This window comes from Strix aluco, chromosome 2 (assembly GCF_031877795.1).
Source record: "Strix aluco isolate bStrAlu1 chromosome 2, bStrAlu1.hap1, whole genome shotgun sequence".
NCBI classification, from domain to species: domain Eukaryota; kingdom Metazoa; phylum Chordata; class Aves; order Strigiformes; family Strigidae; genus Strix; species Strix aluco.
In genome coordinates, this window is record NC_133932.1 from 120,416,217 (window position 1) to 120,434,773 (window position 18,557).

An 18,557-nucleotide genomic window follows, 5' to 3' on the forward strand; every position below is an offset into this window, starting at 1 on the left:
TAGCTTAGCTCAAGGGACAGTAATTCACCAGCAAGAGTGACAGAAAGATGTTTGATCAGAGGCAATTCTTAGGTTCACAAGTGTCAGCACAGCTAATGTGATGCTGTCCCACAGCTAATAAAGCCCTGTCTCAAGAGCTGAGCAGGCAAAGGATTCGTAGATACTTTGGTTCTATGCTTTGCCCTATCACGTTTCACACTAGCAGAACATGTTTTACTGTATATCAGTGAACCTGCAGGAAAGTTAACAAATGTATTCTGTTACATTATTTTTCCATTGTTTAGTGCTTTCCTGGAGATATTTTCTGCTGGTTTTCTGTCTAGAGTGATACATACAGCATCAGATGCTGTCACATGATTTCACTCACGAAAATCATAGGCTTCTGTCTCCGAGCATCTATTAGGCTTGGTGATAAGTCAATTGTAACAGCAATGTGGTTTAGCATTAGTTTTAGTTAAAATGCTGCTTAAAATGATATGCAAATTATGAGACTTGATCAAGTCAAAAGATATTTCTAGATGTAACTCCACCTGTTCAGTTTGGAAATGCAGCGGTCCACATTTTTTAAGAAAGTCGAAGAAAAGCAGGCTCTCTTAAGAATCAGTAAGTCTCCTCTGTACTTCCTCTTTGCTAAATAGACATAAGTATGCTACACCTACCAAATTACTGCACATTACGAGTCTTTTGCTGTTCTTGTCTTAGAGCCATGAGATGTTCTTATCACAAGCACACTCAACGGCTTCAACTATTCACAGATCTACCAGTACAAAGTAACGTTCTTTAAAAATGCACAATGAAATGTTTGAAAGAAAAGGCAAACAGTAAGCTTGCTGTAGTGTATAGGGATGATGCGGGATTTAAGAGATGCCATTTCTTCTATTCTGCTTCATTTTAGGATAAATTAGGATAGCGGGGGGCGGGGCAGAAGAGAGAAGAATGAAAACCTGGATTTACTAAAGCATGCAAGCTACAAAATAAATTTCTTTCAGTTTCTAAAATGGCTCCTTTGTTTCAAACGCCTTTGTCACAAAAAAAACCAGCTTGTTGTGATCTGAATGTTGAGTTGACTGAACTGGGACAAAGGTGTTGTCTCACCCCCCCGCCCCGTCCCCCGTCCCCATTCTGACATACAGTTTAGCTACTCTTTTAGCCATCTTCATGGAAATGGAAAGAAAAGCTGAAACGGTGAGGACAAAGAGAAACATAAAAGACTACAGACATCAATCCTAGAGTTAACTCGGGAGCAAGTGTAACTTCAATACACAATGACCATGCGGAGGGATGAAGGGGAGGCAGGGAAGAAGAGTGTCACGAAAAAAACCCCAAACAAATCTCATCAGTATCATGTCCACATGTCGGTGTAACCGAGGTCCACACGCCTCAGGGCAGCTGCGCGCCGCGGCGGCGGGGCAAGTCAGGCCGGGGCAGGGCGCGGAGCCCACTGCGGAGCCGCAGAGCCCTGCGCCTGGCGGCCGCCCAGCGCCGGCCTCCTCCGGGTGCCCCTTCGCGAATTACACAGGATGGGGGGGTTAAAAAAAAAAAATTATTAAAAAAAAAGAATAAAATTGAAAAATTGTGAAAAATCTACACGCCCTCCCCCTGAAATGCGCAAACCACCCAGCGTCCCCCTCAATTTCCTTACGCCGCAAGGTCTTCCTAGGGAAAGTCCCGCATTCAGAGGGGTAAAACTTCGCTGCCACCACCGGGAGGAGGGGGGGGCAGCGCAGGGGGCTGCGATGCGATGCCCGGAGCCGCCTCCGGTCGCTAGGAGACCCGCGGGGCCGCCGGCAGGGCCCCCCCCGCCCCTCCTCTCCCCGCTGCCGCGCACTCACCGCTCCGCGCCGCTACATCCCCGTGGCGCGGCGCAGCGCAGCGCAGCCGCCGTCCCGGGCCGTCCTTCTCGGCGGGCGGGTCTGGGGCTGCCACAGCCACCGTGATCTGGGTCACCCGGCGAAGGTGAGGAGGAGGCGGAGGAAGGCGGGTGGCGGTGCCGCCTACCGGCGAACGCGGGGGGAGGCTGCGGCGGGGACCGAGCCCGCCCCGCGGGGAGGGGAGGGGGCCGGGGACCGCCGGCCCCCCGGTGCAAAGATACACCTCTCCTCGCCTTTTTGCCCTTCCCCTGTCCCCAAATGAAGCTGAATTTCCCAGAGCTTCCCTCCCGTCCTCCCCACGCGTGTCGAGGAAAGGCGGTACCTGGGTGCGCTCGACGGGAGCCCAGCCATAGGGGCACAGGGAAGATCCTAGAGGAGAGCGGGGAACAGCTCCAAGGTGTGATGGTCCCGGCTAGCTAGGGAGGTATCCAGCGAGTATCCTGCCTCCATATCCCATCCCACCTGCTGTTAAGGAGATCGACGGCCTTTCTTCCCCAGCAGTATCTCCCGGAGGCTTTTGATCTTCAAGTGTAAAATCGGCTAATCAGAATCACGGGCACGCCCATCTACTTCTAGGGCTCTCCCCTCCAAGAGAATAACGACCGCTCTCTGAAGCATCCACAGAATCATTTAAAGTTGCCCAGTGCTCTAACTACTGCCAGTAGCCAAACAGTCTGTGTTTCTGTGCATCCTTACTGCTGCATGCATCTGTCCAGATGTTCCTCTGAAGCTGCAAGTAGGCTGTCAGGCCACACTGGCATCCCCCCATTGTCCAATAGTCTTGGGTTTTCAGATGTCCTTTGGAAAGGCTAATTAACCTCTTTTTCGAAGTGTGTTCCATGCCTAAACTGAAAATAGCTTTCTGCATGCCTGTTAAAAGGACGTGGTTTAATTTCTTCTGAATCTCCTTTTTCAGTCCTTTTGATCCGTCACATTCACACAGTAGGTTCACTGAGTTAAACATTTAATGACTAGGAAATGCTGTTCATGTCTTATGCTCGAGGCCAAGCGGACTGCTAGTTAATCCTCCTCCTAGCTAGAGCTATGCAGTCCCTCTTCCACTCCTGGACATCAGCATCCCTGATGCACCTGGCTGGCAGATGCTGCGACCTTGCAGAGCTGACGGAGCAGCAGGGACGGGTCTCAGCAGCCTCTGCTATGGCCGTGCTGTCTGTCAGCAACCAAAGTCCAATGCTCAAAGGAACCCACTAAATGATGAGTATCAGACTGCAGCTCTACTACCTCATCTCCTATTTGTGTCATGTTTTGCACACTGAAGTAAGCTTTCAAGCCTAATTCCATCCATCAGTGCAACTAGAAAAGTAGTTCTTTCTCCTGTCTCCTGCATTATGGCAGTGTTTCCAGTTACTATATCCCAATGATTTCCACCCCCAACACACAGATCCTTGGTCTCTGTTCCTGAGCCTGCCAGGAACTGCTCTAGCACTAGGTTGGAGGAGCCACCACAGGTGACTACATCTCTGAACAGAGTAAACGCAGTATTGTGGAACTTCGCAGAGGCTTCAGGAGCCTCCCAAATAAGTTCTTCCCAAAATAAGTTTGGGAACAGAGCTTTATGAGACAATTCATTCATAATTATGCAAGATACATCAGAAGCATGAAAAGCCAGATCCATGTTACGGAAGTAGCCTTACTTTCCCATATGCCATACTTTTGTCCACAAATGTGGAGGAATTAAAAAAGTAAACTGGAAAGGCTCATTGACTCTAGTTCTTTACTGTTACAGCAAATTTAGGGGAGCAGACCAATGGGTTTGAAGTTTCCCCGATGGCCTCCTGCCCATTCTCTGGAATCACGTACTAGTACATAGCCATACGGTAGTCCACAGTGCCATTTCAGACTTGACTGGATTTTTATGAGGCCCTTGTTATCAAGTTGCAGTTTGATGTACCCCTTCACTCAATATCTTGTGATGGAAGTTACCTGGATTACTATGCCTCCTCTGTTCAGCATCATTGTTCTCATAGAAAGTTGAGGCAAAACAGCATTTTAAAGATAACAAGGGCCTGGAATAAAAAGCCCCCGACTCTTTTGATTATAAGCAGTTTACATTTTACTATGCTGTACTTTCCTTTTAATGGCATAATTATTTTTAATTTATGGAAAATGAAAGAAACTGTGCATGACAGCAGAAATACAGCCTGTACTTAGAAGTGTCAGCGAAAAACATATTAGGAAAAATAGATACAGGACCCCACTAGTTGAACAATGTCACGCTTTTCCAGCAATAGCTCATACAGCCTGCTGTGCGTAATAAAAACCAGCAAGGTCACCTGCATGATTAATTTGGCATTAGAAAGAAGGTGACAGAAGCAGCAAAAAAACCCAGATAGCAACATACCTAGCTCAGTTATTAGTGAAAAATCAAAACCTCAAGTCCCTTATTGTTTTGGATAGAGGTTGTTGTTGTTGCACAATTTACTGATAAAGACAAAATTGATAGAGAGTACACATGTTATGCCCTTGTGAAGAACCTAATGTGTTTTGACACCATCCAGCACTTTTGCCAGAAAATGTATCACCCAAGCATTATTAAATGCACTATAAGGAGTTACATTTTAGTTAATGCTTTTATGGTATTAGTTTTCTTTTTAACAAATAACATTTTTCATTTTGTGACAAGGCAGATGGTAGCAGAAATACTTTAGTTATATTTGTATTCTTTTATTTAAAACAGGCAAGAGAAAAAAAAAATATTTTTCCTAACAACCCTAGTATTCCCAGAATAGTCTTAAAAGTTGTACTAAGGAAAGATAAGGAAGGAATAAAACATAAAGAAATTTCTTACCTCAGTTTTCAAAACCTATAGTCCAGATTATCAATCAGTTTAGGTTTTACTCAGAATGAGACAGGCTAGTCTCTGGATAAATTAAAACCTTCTCAAACTGCTTTCAATCTTCCTCACCTGCCCTGGGCATTAGGGGACCCTTTTGTCAGCTGGGCATTATCAGGGTGTCACAAACCACACCCTTGTCTTTATTCTGCTAGAAGTTTTTCTGAGATCTGTGGATCAGCTAAAAGTTTTTATTTTTTATTTCTTACTGTTTGATCTTCTGGCTCTATTAACCCAAGCATGATTTAAGAGACCATAATACATTAGGCAACTGGTGACAGTGCTGTGCATTTGAAAGAAAACTGCTGTAACAGAAGCATACTGCTAAGTATAATGGTACTTGTGATATCAAAGGAACAATAGTGGATTAAGTACTGCAAGACCAGCTGCTGTGTTTCTTTATTACTTTGACTGAACTGATCAAACTTTTTTGCTCGTGGGGAAAAGCATTGCATTAAAAAGTCTATACCCTTCTCCTAGTACTCTTGGCTACTAGAACACATGAAATCTGATTTCACTTTAAACAGCTATTTGCCCTCACTCCATAGGGAAAGGCATCTCACCTCTTGTTATTTGGAAACCCATATGTTTATATGAAACTGTATGGGATGTTGGTGTTAGACCTCTGTAAGAAATGACCAAACACTAGTATGTGGTGAAATGGAGCATTTCCAAAGCCAGTAGCAAGCAGATGACAAAAGAATGCTGTAATTAGTGAGTCTGATAGTAACTACAGCTTTTGTTCACAGAAGAATCAAGCTCAGATTACCTTAGATGTAGGATGTCATCAAGATACATCCAGCTATGTCTTCTGGGAGGTGTTATGGGGTCCAGGTGAATGGGATGCTTGGGTAAAGGTGCAGATGGGAGGACAACATTTGTCTGAACACATGGAGCACCTCCCATGCGAGGACAGGCTGAGAGAGTTGAGGTTGTTCAGCCTGGAGAAGAGAAGGCTCTGGGCAGACCTTACAGCAGTCTTTCAGTACTTAAAGGGGACCTACAGGAAAGATGGGGAGGGACTTTTTACAAGGGCATGAAGTGATAGGACAAGGGGTAATGGCTTTAAACTGAAAGAGGGAAGGTTTAGATTAGATATAAGGAAGAAATTCTTTCCTGTGAGGGTGGTGAGACATGGAAGAGGTTGCCTGGAGAAGTTGTAGATGCCCCCTCCCTGGCAGTGTTCAAGGCCAGGTTGGACGGGGCTTTGAGCAACCCGGTCTAGTGGAAGGTGTCCCTGCCCATGGCAGGGGGGTTGGAACTAGATGGTCTTTAAGGTCCCTTCCAACCCAAAGCATTCTATGATTCTGTGCATTTAGGGTGTAAGTTTCTTGCTGAAAAAAAAACTTCGGTAAGAATCATTGCAGGGGAGGAATCTGGAGTCTTGGAGGTTGCCAGTGGGAGCAGGAATCATGTGAGAGGTATACTAACTATAGCGAGCTCTGTAGTGAAAAGTGTTTATAGTAAATCAATTTTTAGCCATGTACTACCTATGTAGCTGGACAGGTGCTCCCAATACAGTTCTTCCTCCTATGTCAGCATAGCCAGAGACTTTTATATATCTGCCTGGAGCTTTATAGTTCTAATAAATAAAGGATATAAAAGATTCAGAAACAGGCCCTCTTGGGGATCCATGAGAATCTAGAAACAGAGTGCCAAACATCTGTAGGTTTGCTTATATGTAAAAATTATTGCCCTTTTGGAGCCCTTCATCTGAGGATACTCATGCACTAGCAGGAGTTAGCATCCCTGTTTTATGTTTGATACTACGCAACATATGTAGGAGCCATTTGTTTTTATATAATCAAATATACCCATGCTGGGATTTACTGGGTGGGATCTGGGGTTTGTAGTTCATTCCTCCCCATTCCAAGCAGTGCTCAGGTAGTAAGCATGATCCTGAATTATGTAATTCAGTCATGGATTCCTCTGTTTGGTCTCCATGCACATTCAAGTAGGTGCTGATTCCACTCCTAGGACAGTGTCCCGTGTAATTGATAGGTGTATGGGGACTTCCCTGCAGATATACTCCTGCCAAATGCATCCCTACAATTGAGCTGCTGAACTCTATAGAAGTGAGTTATAAAGAACCATCCTGCTGTGGTGAAGACAAGGATGGGGTGAAAAAATATATTTCCAATCTCTAACTCCTATAATTTTGTTTGCTTAAGCAATCTGGTTCCCCAAATTAAAAACTATTTTCTTGCTATGCCTGAGTATCTATTTCAAGTATCACAATGTTTTCATAATCATTGTGATACTTCAAATCTGTGTCAACATTCTACTTTGAAATATTGAGGAGCTGGCAATTCTTTGTGCCTAGCTCAGGACAAGTGTCAAACACAGAATTGTCCTGAGATGGTGTATTACACAGCTCTCATGCACTGATATTATAGCAACTGAAGAAGTCTGCACACAAGCTTTATGATCATTTCTTAAACCTCTCTCCTAGTTATTTTGTTCATTTACAGTGCCACACTTCGTTTCACTTGTATTCCTTTGACTGAAGATGCCATAAAGTTTAACACAGGAGACAATAACAAAAGCATGTAGAAGATGTTAACATGAGAGATGAAGTGTGTCAGGCTTACTCATATAGCCTTTAGAGAGATGAAGCTAAGGGAAGCAGCCAGTATGCTCATTTAGTTTACCAATCTCTTGAAGCAAAGAATTTTGCCAGAAAAGACTTTGTCTACATATGAATTAAGAGCATTTAATGTTATGATGTTTTAATTTAAATAATTCCATTTGATATTTCTATACAGAGAGAGTAAAATAAAGTGATGTAGACATGAATTTCAAATACTATATGCTAACAACGCTTGCTTTTTTATCTTAATAAAAGTGAACAAACTTGAATATGCTGATTAACTTCAGACTGGGTCCTAATCTTCTTCACTAAGATGTGTACCATATTATGTCTGTGTGAAAAAGAAAGATTTTCATTTGTAACAGAGAATTTCTTTGGAACCAGTTTTGAACAAGGGAAAAAAAAAATGATATGATCATTTTTTATCTATTCTTTCCATTTATCCTCTGCCATTAATCAGGTCCATACTCTGAATGCATATGCTACGTTTCATTCAAGGATTACAAAGTGTTACACAAACAATGATTCATGAACATTCACAACCCTTGGCGAGTTGGGTAAACATTTATGTAAATGTCATACAGATTGGCAAACTGAGTCACAGAGAAGTGGTGTTTGCAAAAAAATTTCCACTAAGTTTGGTTGCGTCTTTTTTTTTTGGCCTATTCAACTGAAAAACTTACAACTTCTATTTTTCAGATGTTTTGGTTACGTGTACAGATTCAGAGAATCCAATGAAAAATAGATTACAAGAGCAGGAAGTGGGGTGACCCAAGAAACTGACCGTGTTTTCATGTAGAAAATTTTAACTTATGGTCGCACAGCTATTTTTCTTCCAAAGAAGGCGAATCTATTGCATGAGCAACAGCTAATGAGACCTGAGATGATGCCTGAAATGGGCTAAAAGGATAGAGTCTCAGTCTAAGGAATACATTGCAATATTCTCTCCAGTCTCACTGAAGGCACCAAGGATCTAACTTATGATGGAAATGCAATATTTTGTTTGCTGTACGTAAACAATACTATGTCTTTAAAAATTAACTTTGCAGATTCTTTCTGGACTGCAAGCACTATATCCTTAAAAATGTATTGACTGATGAAGTAGACAAATTCACTGCATGATATTCCCTGATTGTCCTTATGATACATTTATGCCTTGAAGTCATAACTGTGAGAAACAATGTGATATGCAGGAAAGCAGACTGCCTGCCTAGTGTAGATATCAGGGAGGATCCCTGTGTAGGGTCGCATTGCTTTCTGAATGCCTACCAATTGCTTGTGACAGAACTGGGTTTTGCCAGGTTAGTGTAAAATTTTGACTGTAGGGCTAGAAGAGAATAATATAATTCAATCAGTAATTCCAAAAACCAATTTTCTCATCATGGAAAACAGGCATAAAGAGCAAGGGGAGAATGTAAAATATGTGCAGGCTTTGAAGAAGAGATGATAATTTTCAGCCTTTGTGCCAGAGAAAACAGAAATCTTTCTAACAACGTTGCTTTCAAGGCTAAACTAAACCATGTGTTGGTGGGTTCAGTGATTTGGAGGGAAATCAATATTTTGTATGGTTCTTTCAGTACTTGATATTACTTTTCTGACACTCTGGAAAGTGTACTAGACTGGTACAAGAAGATCTTCCCTAAACTTTGCCTGAATTGCAGAGAAAGAGTCACCTGGGCAGTGAAAGCAGTAGTTTCCTGTACAGCAGAAAGCCCACAGAGGATTCAGGAATTTTTTTGGAGAAGTTTTTCCAGCAGTGATTTATGGATTTAATAATCTCCAAGCTTCTGGTAGATGGTCCATGGAGCTATCATGTAGTATTGTCGTTTTTTAGTATTTTCAAACAAAACTGTGATGATAAAGGTCCATAGTGCCTGAAGAGAACCTGACAGTGGCCCATTGCTCAAAACTGCACGAGGTTGCCTGTTCTAGAGAGTGGAAATGTCAGTAGTATTCTTGCAGCAGAGAAGGCACAGCGTTGGAAAGATTTAAAGCCCTAAGTCTCCAAGATTACTCGTGGCCAGAGAAAATTTAGAAAATGAAAAGTGAGGGCAAAAGAATTGCCTGCAAGATATGATTTGCTTAGTGGATGCATGTGGGACTTCAAAGGCTGGGGACCATTCACTGAGACATTTTATGTGAGCAGAAAAAGCTGGCAGGAGAGAGCATATCAGGAGCTGCACTGGGAACTTTTAGTTGATCTTCATGGACATTATGCTTTCTAGTAAGTGTGCCTAGGGAATTTACATCTCTTAGATTCTTCCTTAATCAAATGAGGAAATTCTCTGTTGACATCTGTATGCATGTGTTGCATGATCTTCTCAAGAGCTGGAGCTTTGGACTGGTGGTATCTATAATGAAAGGTCTTCAGACTTGCAGCATGCACATCATAATTACAGTAATTTCTGTCTTCTGCCTGAGAGTTCACAGGAATTTTCTGAGGACTCTCCAGGCAGGAATCAAAGATTTTCTGTTTATTGAAGCCTACAGAATTGTGCTCCTAGTTCTAGTGAGATATTAATGGTGACCCAGCAATGTGGGCACACCTCTGCGGTGTGTCTGACAACAGAAGTTAAAGCTGTTCCACCCTACCTCTGATGATGCAGGCTTAAATTTCATTAATGCAATCTCATGGCAGAGCAGAGGTGCTCAATTTAGCTAACCTCTGCCCAATCCTAAACATTCACTGATCAGTTTGGTTCTCTGGATAACAAGATCTGTAGCTGTCCCAGCTGAAATCTGCCTACTCAGAAAAAGTTGTGTTGTTGTGCCTAAGAAACTTGCTTCACAAGAGGATGGTACCTCGTAATGATGGAAGTGAACATACCAACAATTGTGCATTTGTGCCACAAAACCAGTGTTGCCAAATCTTACAATTTTATAATGAGATTTATGCTATTTAATGTATTTCTTAAAGTTCCAGTACCCCGAGTCTAGACATTTCAGGAAAATTTCAGCTTTTATTAAAGAAAAGCAAAAAAAATGTAAAGTCTTATGTTTGTGGAAAAAAGCTTGGAGGCATGAAGAGAGTGTAGCTTAAAGCTCAGAAATCAGAAAGCATACTAATATTACTGCACTTTTTAAGTCTCTTGTGAATAAAAGATTTTTGTTTGCTAGTATTTGCAAAAAAGGGTAAAACCTGCCTTCATTGTAATAACTGGCACAACTCACATTGATTTTATCAGGGCCTAGAATTCTCACGTCTTTTTGGTCTTATGCAATTGCTAAAAAATTCTTAAAGTTGTTTTTTGGCTGTTTTTCTTTTTTAGAAAGAAATATGAAATTTAGCATTGAACAGCACAAACGCAGAATCAAAATGACATGCAGCACAGAACAAGCCTTGCTATCTTCCTGAAAAATATAAGCCTTTGACATTGCAGAGGTTTGTTATGGAGAATTTTACTATCGCAAGCAGCAGCAGCACGTTTCGAATTTAGGTCAACAGATACTTGTCAAAATCCTTCTATTACGTGAATCCCATCCTAAAACAATTAATCTTGTGTTTCATCATTTACTATGGTACTCCTCTGCAGTACTAGTGGTGGATGATTTTGGGTTGGATTCTGTGCTAAGAGGTTTCTTATTTCTGTAACAAACTGCTATCCTGAAACATATCCTATTTGTCATGATTCTTAAACTGCAGCTTCTTAAATCAAGAGATTTGATACAGCAAATCCTACTATCTTCTTGGGATTTTCTTTTAATTGGGTTTGAAAGTGATGGAAATCCAGTGTGATCACATTAGGCTAAAGCATGGCTTGGCTTCCATTGGTATAAAAGACAGTAGGATTGTCTTTGCACGTATGGACCAGTAACCTCTAGTCTGTTGAGGGAAACAGAAATGTTTACTTACTACATATGAAGTGGATGGGGAATTAGAAGGAACGGACAAATGCCTTGACTCTCCCTGGGAATGTGGCAAATGTAAAATAGCTAACAGCATAGTGAGTATTGTAATTTGCTCATGTGAAAAGTCAGCAGCATTTTATTACTCACCCATGAGTAAATGAGAGCATGATATTCTGCTTTAGAAGACATGTTTATTGGTTATCAATTAAAAAAAAAAAAATTAGAGCCAGAGCCAAGATTTTATGACAGAAACATCTTTTTTTGCTTAAGAAAACTATGAAATTGGGTAAGCACAGCCCTACCTAACAGTATGGGTAGACTCTTCCAGAGTGTGGATCTGGGACAAAGTTGAGGAGCTGGCTTCTGACTACAGGTTTACAGGCTCATCAGTCACCTTACATACCATCCACCTGGGAATCCAACACCTAATGGAACTTGAGAAAGGTTAAATACCCACAGGAGGTTGAGGGAGGAAAAAAAATCAGCTTGGTATTTAAATAGAAAAAAAAGGGCATGTTTTAGGTAATAAGCTACAGAGAGAAGTAGATTATTTTTCAGGTAAAGACAGCAAAAGTACATAATGCTGAACTTCAATACTTTGGATGAAGAAGAGGGAAAGGGCTGTGTTGATCTAGGGGGCATTGTATGAAGCTCAGTCTATGATGGCAGAAAAAAATGAAGAGAAGCCAAGACCTACATACTCTCAGATTTAAGGGATCATTTTCTTGCACAGGGAGCTAGTGAGCTGTGAAGATGCTTTCTTTCAGTGAGGTGCAGATTAGTCAATAGTGTGGGTTTACTAAGCAGCCTTAGTGGGGTTGCTAGCGAGCTGAAGAGTGGTGTGAGGAAATATGTATGTACAACCAGAGGCTTGGTTTTCCCGTGGCCTTGGCTGCACCGCATGGTTTTGTCTTCTATCCCTTGTGTGGGGCATGCCAAAGGCATAGTGGCTGTGATGGTGGCCTGCCTAGGTGATGGTCTCTTTGGGGGAGCGCCTCAGCCTGGGGGAAGCTGTCTTCAATCCACTGTGTGGATATGGCTGCCATCAGCTTTTTTTGGATCCCCTGTGCTGGAAAAGGCTCTACCCCAAATTGCTCTCACTGAAAAGCAGGCAAAGGATGGTGCCCCACTGCGGGTGGGGTTCAAACATTGCTTTTCTTCAGTTGCAGCTTCAGAGGAAGACACTAGCGATGGGAAGGAGGATGACAAGGAGCTAGTTCTACTGACAAAGTGGCAAGGGGAGGGCCCGCAGGCAACTGAAGCTGGGCCGCACAGAGCGAGCAGAAATAAGGATATGGAACAGTTACAGTGTGTGTCCAAGGTAGGAGGCTGACGAGGGCCACTTTCACGCCCTTCCCCTCGCTACACGGGCAGTGTCCCTCAGCGCTGCGAGCACAGGCCCCGGACCCACCCGGCACGGACGGAAGTCCCTCCGCCGAGCAACCGCCCGACGGCGACCGCACGCCCCAGAAAAACCCCGCCCTAGTCGTCAGGAAAACTTGGCGCAGAGCACATCTTGATGTCGGAGAGTTTTGACTTCCTTCACCGTGTGATAACGGTGATTTTTATCTCGGTGAAAATCCTCAGGGGCCTTGCCGCCCGCCCGGCAGCGCGAACCCCCCTGCCCAGGGCGCGCCGGGGGCGGGGCGCCGCCATGACGGAGCGGCGGAGGCGGTGGCGGGCGGGTAGCCTGCCCCAACATGGCCGCCTCCAGCCAGGTAACGTGCCGCGCCGGCCGGGCCCGAGGCTGCCGCGTCCGCCCTGCCCGGCTCCCGGCTGGCGGGAGGGCACCAGGCGTGACACCCCGGGGTCTGCGGGAGCGCGGGCGGCCCTTGCCGCGGGCTTCCCTCCCTTCCCCGCCGCCGTGGCGGGGGAGCCGAGCTTGCGGCGGCCTGAGCCCGGCCCCGTCAGGGCGAGGTGATGTGAGGGGGGACAAGGCCGAGTCAGCCCCTGCGCCTGCCTCCCAGCTTTTACAGCCTCCCCTGTGTTTACTCGGGGCAGAACAGCGCACATTCCTGTTGTTATTATCGTTATTATTTTCAATGAGTGCCCAGTGCCCGTGAATTTGAGGAGTTTAAGTGCTGGCTGTCACTGGCAGAGATGGGGTGGAGATAGCCGCAGGGATGTACTGGCGAGTTTGGTCAGTGCTGCAACTCTTAAATCACCCTATCAGGGCGCCTGAATTTCGTTTTTTCCACGGGTTTTGATGTCTGTGTATGCAGTGTCTGTATACATTTATGTTTAGTGTCTGCGGCACAAAAGCAAGCCAAAACTGAATAATAAACTGACAAACTTCATAACTGAGCGTGGTGCTCCCTCTACTGACGGTTGCCGTTTAGCTCCACTCCAGTAACGATGCACTTCCTTTTCAGAAGTGGCTTCTGCAAATTATGTTCCCCCTATATGTTAAAGCTTTACATGAACCCTTGTAGTAATTTCGGGCCAGTTGTGTGACCTGAGCTAGCATTGCAAGGGGAGATTGTTTCAATGTATTTTCAGGAGCTACTTTTTAAAATACTTGTGAATGGAGGTGGTAATAGTACCTGCATGCTTTTTCTTCTGTAGTTGTGTTGTCCTTATAAAGGGGGTGTGAGATGCTACCAAATAAAGTTTTCTGCTTATGTACAGTTGAGTGAGATTCCTTAACTCAGAAATCAAGGCAGGCTGTTGTTTTTTGTGCCTGCAGAATTGAGCCTTGGGTAATGATGCAGCAGACGAGGCCAGAGAGTTTAAGGCCCAGTTCAGACAGAGACTAAGGGAAGGTTCCGCTGTCTCAGCAATGCAGGTAGTGCTGTTTGCAATGCCTTCAGGGGCTGGAGGCATCTGGGTGATGCTGTCAAGCATGTCACAGCACGTAGGGAAGGTCTTCAGCTTTTTGAGCAGCTGGTGAAAGGCCAGGCAGTGTGGGGTAGGGCATCTCTGCCAGTTTTAGTTGTTTAGGCATCTGAGTCACACCTCATCTGTACCTTGTTCTGTTGTTTAGTTCAGAGGTTATGAAAGAATGGAAAGTAGTCTTCTAACTTCAGTTTCTGTGCTAGTTTGCCAAATACTGGGCTTTTTGCCTGGAGAATGTGGGGGTTTGTGAGACCTGACTAAACTCAGAGCTGCTTTCCCCTGAGACCAGATGAAGTCTTCCAGTGCACAGAGGTGTAGATGTTATGGGAGACGCCTGAGCCTTTCAGTTCGATATCCTTTTCTTCTGGCTGGGTTGGTTCTGCAGACACTGCATGACAGTTGTCTGACTGGTATGGGTCATGTATGTAGCCTCCATGCTTTTCCATCTGAACCAGATTTGCATGGTTCCAAAGAGTAAACTCATCTCATATTTTTACTCTCTTTCTGTAACCCCACCTCACCAAATCAAATCTATGTCTCTCCTGTACTTTCCTGTGAAGTAGTTTGAGATTGCTTGTCCCCCTCTCCTGAAGGTAAGAACTTGCACATGGGCGGTCTGTAAACCTATTGGCCTCTGTTCACCTGTGTATGGCAAATAAAGTTGGGCAGGCCAAGCCTTTTGGACTTGATCTTTTCAGCCTCTACACGTTATGTTTCTGAAGTCACATGAAATAATTATTTCAGTAGTCTACTCCTTTTTCTGAAACTGTGCCCTGTCAGAGTTTTGTCACTTGTGAGATTTCCTTCTCATACATTTTGCCTCCATTGCACATTAGCATGGTGACGCTTGAATTGGCTCTGAGCAAGAGACCCTAGGAACTGGCAAGAATCTGATGGTAGTAGGATGGATCTTGGTGCTGAGTAATTTATTAGGTTTTTTTGTCAGGCTCGGATGTAAATGTGATCTTTATATGGTCAGGATATGTGTAAAGACTTGAATAATGCTTGTTTAAAATGCAGGAGGCCAGGAGGTCCAGGTTCAGACTGTTACAGCCATGCATGCACCATCTCAACTTGACAGCAGGCATCTGAAACCATTTCAGAATAGAATTGTTGGAGTCTGCTATGCCAGTAACTTGCTAGGTTTTCTTGAAATTGTTGTTGCCAATTAATTTTCTTTGAGAAGTATTTTAATTCATTTGAGACTGCTGTAAAATTGGATTTGGGAGTGGAAAAGCAAGTGTAGGAGGAAGAACCAACAAATGGTAAGGAGTGGCAAAAGACTGAGTCTTTTGGCAGCATTTATTCTGTTCCTTTTTTGGAATATTAGAATTTGTTATTTCCATGGGGTTCTTTTGTGATTCTGATTCCCTTTAAAGGTTTTTCTGTTTCGGTGCAGTTAATAGTTGTGCATGTTGATGGTAATGCTGCAGCAGCCACAGGGAATACACACCTACAGATCCTATGCAACTCTTTAATATTTTTCCAACAATTTTACTAGCATATTTGTATTTGTTTAAAAGAAAAACTTGCTAAGTCATTCAATACAAAGTTGCATCAAATACTAAGATGAATTTTTTTTTTACCTTTTTAGTTTTCCTGTGGTACATCATGATATTATCATGATTGTGTCTGCAGTTTAGGTATGGGGAAGTAGCTACGCGGTCTTGCAAGCCAGAAGGTACACAAGTGGATGACCAACTCTTGGAGCAGTTGACACGTTTAAATAAATACATATAGAGGTGATTGGCATAGTTGTTAGTTGTTTTTTTTTATTTTCTTAAAACCCAGAAACAAAAACATTTCTTGAGGTGAAGAGAAGATGAGGTGGAAGGATTGTTATCAGATCAATGATAATAAAAGATTGGAAAAGGAACTGCAGTTGGGTTGTCCAGTGTACTGTTAGGAGAATTTTTGGGAAAGAAGAGAAGAAACCCCTGAAATGTGGGTAAGGGATTATGCTATAGGCAGAGAAAAAGAGAAAGGCAAAATCTATCCACATCAGTGTCTGGGAGCTTTGTCATAGTCTTATGTGAGGTCTGGACTCTTCCCTTGGGTTTGAGGGTAGAAAGGGAGAAAGGAAAATAAAATAGGCTTAGAAGAATATAGGAAGGTACTGTATGGTCTCAATATAGCAGTAGACCAGAAGTGGCAAAAGATGCCGACAAAACCGGGAGAAGGCCAGTGACCCTTAAGTAACTCACTGGTAGGTAAATGCTGTGTTACCACTAAATTCAATAGTTAATATCTGTACACAGTTTTCCATTCCTTCTCATGACAGGAATGTGATTTGCCTGAAGTTTGCCCTCAGGAGATGTACTAAATGAGGTGTGGAGCATCCAGTTTGCTAGTTCTTGCACATCTAAGTATTGAACACATTTTTCTAACCTCAAAAAAAGCAATTTTTGCCAAAAGTCATCTTCACTTGAAAGTGGCAATTAGGAAAAAGGAGCTGAATGGGAACAGTTCATCTCCAACTCAGGCATTTGGTGAGGCATGAGTAACTTGCTAAGATAAGACAATACAATACAAATCTCATGGCAGTTCCACATATATTTTTTTTCTCTTACTCTGCTCTGGAGAGACTGTAGAGAGAAGGACATTAACTGAAACTACTATGTGAAAACAGGAGGGGCAGGCAGGTTAAAAACTGCAAACGGGTATAGTGATACTGGGAATAAAGAAGTAAAGAGGAAGAGAAGAACTGGAAAATGAAAATCTTGGAAATCTTTATAAAGCTTTATTTTTGGGAGGGTTCCTCTGTTATTAAACTCTGTTTTATTAAGAACTCCAGAGATGGGGAAAACCATGCTACTGACTGAGGAAGAACGTACTTTGCAGACTCAGTTTTGTCAGCCCCAAATAATTAATAAAATCTGGAGTTATCTGAAGTCCTATTATCATCCTAGAGATGACATATGAGGTGGGGAGGCTATCTTTCTAGAGCAGACTGAAGTATTTAATTTTTCAAGCAGGACAGTTACTATGTGTTTTTATTCTTCTTCCCAGATCACCAACATGGAAGATAAAACCAGCAAAGATCATTTGAAAATCCAAAAACTGAAGAAGAAGGTATTGAGGAAGCAGGTCAGAGCTCAGCATACATTGATGAGACATGAGGGCATTGAATGCATCTCCCATGCCACACAGGTGACTGGTAGTTCTGATTTTGATGGTAGCATGAAAATGCTGCTTATCTGTTTTCTATGTATTCTCACATATGCTTTGTCTAAAATGCAGTTCTCCTCCAAAATTCACTTCCTGAAATTGAAGGTTTTCTTGCCTCTTTGATTTCAAAGCAGAACTGTACTTCATCAATTTAAAGTCTGTGGAGAGACTTTGATGGCCTTTGGATAAGTTTTTTTTGAAATCTGAAACTGTGGTTCCTTGGGTTGGGGAGGAAGAGGAAGCATGGGTAACGTTACCTTGTTGAAGTCAATAAACTTTTCTTCTCTGTGTGATTTCCCCCCCCCCCCCCCCCCCCTACTCTGGCTTTATTCTTTCGTATCTTTCTTTTCTCTGTTTTTCTCTGTCATGTATAATTTGTCTTGTCTAAACTCTCTGTTAAAAACATGTCTATCTTAGAAATCTTTTCCACATTGTTTTCTTCACCTAAATTGATTTAGGCTGTGTGGTTCTGTGGGAGTTGAACTGATTTGACTGACTTGCAGCTGTTGAAAAGGGGATAACTTTATCTTCCCTTGCGCAAAAGGGCACAAGATAGGAGGGAATTCTGCTTTCTTATGATGCTCAGTGGCTTTTACCATAAGCCACTTTATTTCCTAACCTAACCTTTTTGATTTTTAGTTTTCTGTCACAGTAGAGAGTTACAGCAGATCAGAGGGTGACTTCTCGGATACTGTGTAGCAAAAAGTGACAGGAACACGCAGACAGAAAGGGAACAAGTTAGAGAAAGAGTTTATAATTTCCCTCTGTCAGTTGCGGGGAGATGCTAATGGCTTGAAACAATGTAGAGCAGTATCATTTACTCTAGCCTTTTTCATCTTGATCCTGCAAATTCTTCCCATTCAAATATGGAAATATCAGTTAGATTTTTATGCTTTTTAATAACAAAATTTGGCTTAGTCTTCACTTGGATTTCACACCATGTGGACATATGCTAAAATGACCCAGCAGTCTTGTATATACTGTAAGCTCGTTGGAGCAGGGACTGTGTTTTTCTAGTGTTGCTTGGAAATGAGTCCGTAATCCGGGACTTGTTCCCCTCCTTGACGGTGCCCCAGATACCAAATTATCCATCTAAGAAACCCAAAGAGTAACCTTGAGATTCAGCAAGACCCTCATTGATGATAGAACATTTGAATAAGTGATGTATGAAACAGAACTGTAGTGCTAGTGATAAACCTGTGTCAAGAATACAGAAAATGCTTTCAGGCTTTGTGCAAGAGTCTATGTTGAAATTGCTCTGTCAGGAAAACATGATCAGTTGCTGTACATGTTGCTGTTGTGTACTGATGGTCTTTGTAGATGAAGTGCCTACAGCCAGTGAAAGCACTGGTTTGAATCTGCATCTTCGCTACAGACATGGGCATCTCCA

At 42.9% G+C, this 18,557-nt stretch overlaps 2 protein-coding genes across 9 annotated transcripts in view; one reads left to right on the forward strand and one right to left on the reverse strand.

Moving 5' to 3' along the window:
* The window catches only part of ELMOD1 (ELMO domain containing 1), a 49,904-nt gene extending 47,542 nt beyond the window's left edge, over positions 1-2,362 (reverse strand). The window contains exon 1 of one of the 6 annotated variants that reach the window (XM_074816137.1): positions 2,194-2,362. The gene's annotated coding sequence lies outside the window, so the exon portion shown is untranslated. Of the gene's footprint in view, positions 1-1,642; positions 2,032-2,193 lie in introns of those variants that run through there. The other 5 variants (XM_074816141.1, XM_074816134.1, XM_074816139.1 and 2 more) reach the window with 5 other exon arrangements.
* A 10,380-nt stretch (positions 2,363-12,742) lies between these two features.
* The window catches only part of ALKBH8 (alkB homolog 8, tRNA methyltransferase), a 49,556-nt gene continuing 43,741 nt past the window's right edge, over positions 12,743-18,557 (forward strand). The window contains exons 1-3 of one of the 3 annotated variants that reach the window (XM_074816143.1): positions 12,861-12,882; positions 15,638-15,741; positions 17,009-17,149. In XM_074816143.1, the coding sequence (XP_074672244.1) occupies positions 17,018-17,149 (132 nt within the window). In that variant the 5' untranslated portion in view covers positions 12,861-12,882; positions 15,638-15,741; positions 17,009-17,017. Of the gene's footprint in view, positions 12,883-15,597; positions 15,742-17,008; positions 17,150-18,557 lie in introns of those variants that run through there. The other 2 variants (XM_074816142.1, XM_074816144.1) reach the window with 2 other exon arrangements.